General features: G+C 51.0%; 1 protein-coding gene across 1 annotated transcript in view; it reads left to right on the top strand.

The window, feature by feature from the left end:
- Positions 1-537: 537 nt before the first annotated feature.
- LOC122159261 (patched domain-containing protein 3-like) overlaps positions 538-6,000 on the top strand; it is a 14,377-nt gene continuing 8,914 nt past the window's right edge. Inside the window, exons 1-3 of the mRNA XM_042816667.1 lie at positions 538-1,275; positions 1,374-1,495; positions 3,281-3,426. Of these exons, the coding sequence (XP_042672601.1) occupies positions 538-1,275; positions 1,374-1,495; positions 3,281-3,426 (1,006 nt within the window). The remainder of the gene's footprint in view (positions 1,276-1,373; positions 1,496-3,280; positions 3,427-6,000) is intronic.

The raw sequence follows: 6,000 nt of genomic DNA, 5'->3' as shown, positions 1-6,000 counted from the left end.
TTCCAAGTCCTTCATTTCTTCCGTTCTCATTCCTGTTTTGTAAACTTGTTCACCCAAAGTGGAGACGCAGTACAAAGCACGTCAGCAGGTTATATATTCGCTCCCAGGCAGGCAAAAAAATAAAATAAAATAAAATAAACGCCCCAACACGGCGCTTTGGTTCGCCTTCCGAAGAGCACTTCGCGGTTCTGGCTTTTGGCAGCATTAGAGACAGCCGCGGCATCGGCCAGAACGGGGAAAGGTGGAACGACTGTGGAACCGCTGGAGGGGGCGCGGGAGTTTCCAGGCGTTACCATCAGCAGATAGCGGCAGCCCCGGCAGCGGGGCGGCGTCCTGCCCGTGCAACATCCCGCCTGCGTGCTGGGCTTGAGGGGGCGGCGGGCGCGGTGAGTCAGCGCGGGGATGGCCTATAGCGGCGCAGTTGGGGAGCGCTCAGTGCTTCGGTTACGCCGGGTGGTGGGCGGCGTTCCTCCTGCAGAGCGAAAGCATTACGCTGAGGGTAAGCGGCGGCCGCCGGCCCGTACCGCCGCCTCGGCCATGGGGCAGCCGCGGTCCCCCCGCGAGCGCTGCTCCTGCAGCAACACCAACTGCGTGGAGCGGCCACTGACGCGGCTCTTCGAAGCGCTGGGGCGCGTCGTGGCCGCCTGCCCCTGGCCCTTCGTGCTGCTGCCGCCGCTGCTCTCGGCCGGGCTGGGCGCCGGCTTCGTCTTCCTGCCGGACCTACAGACGAACGACATCGAGGGCCAGTTCACGCCAACGGGCGGGCCCGCCAAGGCCGAGCGCGACTTCGTGCAGCGGTACTTCCCCACCAACGATTCGGAGCGCTTCTCCGCCGAGCGGCTGCCCACGGAGGGCGCCTACGCGGCGCTCATCGCCGTGGCCGCGGGGAACGCCTCGGTGCTCGACCGGCCGGCGCGGGACGAAGTGCTGCTGCTGGACGGCGCGGTGCGCGCCCTCGGCTACGAGCGGCTCTGCGCCCGCAGCGGCGACGCCTGCGCCAGCGCCAACCCGCTGCTGCCGCTGCTGGCCAACGGCAGCGCCCTGCCCCAGCTGCCCTTCCCCGGCGGCGGCGGCGGCGGCGACGCGTTCCTGGGCACCGCGCTGGGCGGCGTGCAGACGGACGGCAGCGGGCGTGTGGAGCGGGCGCGAGCCATGAAGCTGATGTATTACCTGCGGGAGGACGGCGGCGCGGCGGGCGAGAGCCGGGCGTGGCTGGAGACGTTCCTGCGCGTCTTCCCGGAGAAGCTGCAGGAGCTGAACCTCACGGCCGTCGAGGTAGCGCCGGGGCGGGGGGCTGCGGCTGCGGCGGAGCGGGGCCGAGCGGCGCGCGGGGCGGAAAGGCGTGCTCTGACTTGGCGCTGTTTTCGCTCCAGGTGACGTACTTCACCTCGTTGTCCAGACAAGAGGAGTTTGAGGGAAACACCAAGAGCGTGATCCCGCTCTTTTCCATCACGTACTTCCTGACGATCACCTTTTCGGTCGTCTCTTGCCTGAGGTAAAGTACCTGGGGCTGCGAGCAGCCGCCTCCGCTCTTCCGCTCCGGCTCCGGCGGGGTTTGGGCTCCTTCGGCTGCTGCTGAGCGAAGCGGTTCTGAAGACGCCGCCCTCGTGAAATGTAACCTTTGGCAAAAAGCATTTTTTCACTTTCACTCCAATGTGAGCATGCTTCCCATGTGCTTAAGTGGGGTTCGTGCAGAGCACCAGGTGAATCCCTGAACGGGGCTTCTGTTCAGTCATGCGCAGCCTGAATGTTCATACCCAGCAGACCATCCTGTGAAGACATCAATCACTTACGTGGTCCTCATCTCATAAAAATCATTTTTTTGTTAATGGTATGTTTGCATGTGTTGCAGCTATGTCAAGAATCACAACAAACCATACTCTTAGCAGTCAGAGTACTCTAAGTGTGGCACGAACAGGCACAGTCACCAGGTCTTACTTGACCTTACTCAGAAAGGGGGCCGGGAGCTGCTGGCTGCTCTGTGCAGCACAGAGCTCTGCTAACACTTTGTAAAGACAAGTCCGAAAATGGAAGGAAGCCAGAAAGTGTGGAGGAAGTATTCTGTTTTCAGGTCTCGTTGCACTGTTTTTCTGTCACCTCAATCGTGGAACAGTTGAATCAACGGTAACTTCACAAATTGCTGCAAGTCTGTGTAAGTCCCTAAGCATTCTGCTTGCTCAGAGAATCCTGAGCCTTGCCTGCCTTCACAGAGAACTTAGGCTGCCCTCTCTTTTTCAAGTGGAAGGTGAGCTGTCCTACATTTGCCAGCTATAGGGAAGGGTTTGTATGCTGTGCTTGAGGCATAAAGTTCTACTCAGAGGGTGGGCTGCTTTAACTAGATCTTGTGCAATGCACCGTGCTAACTAGGACATGCAATTTTGGCTATGAGCCATCTCAGGCATCATCAGTTGGGAGCACAGCCCAAGTAAGGATAGTTCCACCAAGTCACATCTGTACACCCATTGAATTACTCTGTACTGCACTGACCTCCCATGAATTAGGCAGCTGTGATGTGCTTCTCATATTGGAGTCTGGTAGGTTTCAGCTGGATGTAGTTCCAGCCTACGCAGCTTTTTATGTATGTAAAAGTCATGGCTTACCCAAAAGAGGAGTAACTTGAATTGAACATGGTAGCTTACCAGATTTATCTTGCTCAGAACCAAGAGGTTCTCTTAAAGTTTGGAAATGTTCTAGAGCTTGGAGGATACTTCTAATGGGGCACAAGGTAGCTCTACTGTCCCACTGCAGCGCTACCACATGCAAAGTCTCCCCTTGGGAGTGCTCCGTGCGAAATCCTCAATCCAGTGCTTTCAGGCATCTTGGCAAATGGCCAGTAGCAGGTCTGTCTGCTATAAAGCTTATCTACAGTACAGTGCTTGCAGCCCAGGAGATACATTCATGCTATACTGACACTACCCTAAGGACCTGGACAGAGCCTCTAAAAATGAATGACCTGTTTGAACATGCTAAGTCTAAACTCTCAAAGGTACTTATCTTCACTGTAGTTGTTGCTCATTGGTACAAAGATCAGTGTGCATATTTTACTCTCAGGTGCATTTCTCTGTAAGTGGCCAGCAGTAATAATGTATCTAGCACCTGCCGTATAAATTCATTTTGTCTTAATGCTGACGCTTGGGGGTAATCTTAGCAAATAGCAACTTTCACCAGGTTCTCTTCAAGGATGGGACACAATCCGTATCTCTGCAGAGTCAGTTGTCGTGCCAGATGCCTTGGTGAAATACGTGACGTGTAACTAAGCTGTTCCTTAAAACGTTTTCAGGCTGAGCTGTGTAAGGAATAACATCTGGCTTGCATGCTGTGGAGTGCTTTCCTCCGGTTTAGCTGTATTAAGCAGCTTTGGATTGATGATGTACTGTGGAGTACCGTTTGTGGCAACTGTAGCAAATGCTCCATTTCTTATTCTTGGTAAGTAGAAAAAGTGTGTTGGGCTCCTGTATGAAGAGAAAAGCTGGAGTTAAAACAACTTGAAAGTGTTACTCCTGTGGGTGTTGGTTCACACTTAGCTCAGCAGCGAGCAGTAAGGAATACGTGCACAACTTCAGCAAACCTGCAGAGACTAAAGCCAGTACGTTTATTATCATCTGAATACGCAAATTAAGTTACTGGGGTCTTTGATTAGATAAAATCAGGCCTGAGCGTATCAGGGCAGTCTGCAGTTTCAAAGTTCGTCTTGTTTTGATAAGATCTGAAATTTCCTGTGCAGTGTAATGACTTCAAGCAGCCTCATTTTGATTTAACAATGACATGATGCTTGTTCCTCCTGTGTAATATATTCATGTGAGGTTTTCTTGGTCTTAATCCCTTGCTGATGAAAGCTCATGGGCCTCCTGGGCTGTTAGAGGCTGCAGGCAGGTCTCATGTGTCCAACTCACTAATTTTATGTTTTATTTTTTTGTTGCCCTGTTTTTTTTTTGTTTTTTTTTTGTTTTTTTTTTTTTTTTGTTTTTTTTTAGTAAATATCTTATATAAGTAACAGAGCTTGTGTGTGTGTGTATATATATATACATTGGCTCTTAACTCCTAGCCTGGCAGTGCTGGGATGTTCTCCAGCCCTGCTTCTATAAGGGACAGGACAGGGACAACACCAGGAGAAGGCTGACTGAGAAGGCCTCAGGTCTATGGGTGATCTTTCTGTTGTGGAAGATATATATACACGCACATTAACTATTTTATATCCTTTACATGTGACCCAAGATAATTCCTCTTTACTCAGTGTTGCCCAGGGAAGCCAAAAGTTTGGATGCCTGTGCAAGGTTGCGTTGGGTGTCTAATGCAAGTAGGAGGCAGGACTTTTCTTTGTTTCCTCCATGATTCAAATTTGTTTGGTATTTGTATGTTTGCTCCCTGGATGCAAAAGCTCCAAATTTAACAAAGAACCTCTCATGAAGCTAAAAAATGTTTGAAAACAGTCACAGAATCACAGAATCGCAGGGGTTGGAAGGGACCTCCAGAGATCATTGAGTCCAACCCCCCTGCCAAAGCAGGTTCCCTACAGCAGGTCGCACAGGTAGGCATCCAGGCAGGTCTTGAACATCTCCAGAGAAGGAGACTCCACCACCTCCCTGGGCAGCCTGTTCCAGTGCTCCGTCACCTCACCGTAAAGAGGTTCTTGTGCACATTTGTGCGCACAGTCTCTTCAGATCTTTATAGATATCATGATGAATTTGGTTTTTGGATTAGATATCATGATGAATTTGGTTTTTGGATTAAGGCAAACAAATAATCTTGATTTTAAAAGAATTGCTTTCAGATCTGCCTGACTGCCAGCAGCTGTGTGGCTCAACACCATGCAGCACCCCCTTCTGGCTCATCCCTTCCTGGGTTTCTAGCTGATGCTCAGAGAGATGAGTGCCTATCCCAGTTTTCAGTATTTCAGTTTTAATTGATTACTGTAATTGGTCTTTGCTGGTCATGTACATTGTGGGGCTAGAAGATTCTAAATCTTGGGAGGAGATAGCTGCTGAGTGTAATTTCGTTTCCATGCTTATGAGTGTATATTTTAAAATGTAATTAGCTCTTAATAATCTTACTGGTCTTTTACAGTACACGTCCTTTCTTGTTGACTTCAATAATGCTTTTGATGCTGTCTTGCAAAACATCTTTGTAGGTAACGTTAGGAAGTGCAGGATAGACAAGTGGACAGTGAAATGGGTTGAGAAGTAGCTGCCTGGCAGAGCTCAGAGGGTTGTGATTGGTAGTACAGAGTCCATTTGCAGGTCTGTAACTAGCAGTGTTCCCCAGGGGTTGGTGCTGGGTTTGGTCTTGTTCAGCAGCCTCATCAGTGACCTGCACGAAGGCATAAGGTCCACTCTCAGCAAGTTTGCTGTTGGTACACAGCTGGGAGGAGTGACTGACATACCAGAAGGCTGTGCCGCCTTCCAGCAAGACCTTGACAGGCTGGGGAGCTGGGAAGAGAGGAATCTGATGAGGTTCAACAAGACCAAGTGTAGAGTCCTACAGCTGGGGAGGAATAACTGCATGCATCAGTAGAGTTTAGGTGATGAACTGCTGAAGAGGAGCTCTGTAAAGAAGGACCTGCCTGTTCTTTTGGGGAACAGGTTGGCCAATGAGCAGCAGTGTGCCCTTGTGGCCAAGAAAAGCTGATGATGTCCTGGGGTGCATTAAAAAGAGCATGGCCAGCAGGTAGAAGGAGGTAATCCTCCCCCTCTACTCTGCCCTGTTGAGCCACGTCTGGAGTACTATGTCCAGTTCTGGGCTCCCCAGTTTAAGAAGGACAGGGAGCTGCTGGAGAGAGTCCAGCAGGGGCCACAAATGAAGATGAGGGGCCTGGAGGAGACTGAGTGGGGATCTATCTAAAGTTTACAAATATCTAATGGGTGGGAGTCAAGTGGATGGGCCAGCCTGTTTTTGGTGGTCCGCAGCAACGGAACAAGGAGCAATGGGCACAAACAGGAAGTTCCATATGAACATGAGGTGAAACTTACTCTGGAGGTGACAAGAGCACTGAAACAGGTTGCC

Source organism: Centrocercus urophasianus, unplaced genomic scaffold, assembly GCF_019232065.1.
Source record: "Centrocercus urophasianus isolate 14NV4802_14NV808 unplaced genomic scaffold, USGS_Curo_1.0 seq_16, whole genome shotgun sequence".
Lineage (NCBI taxonomy): Eukaryota > Metazoa > Chordata > Aves > Galliformes > Phasianidae > Centrocercus > Centrocercus urophasianus.
This window is presented reverse-complemented; position numbering and strand designations above follow the sequence as displayed.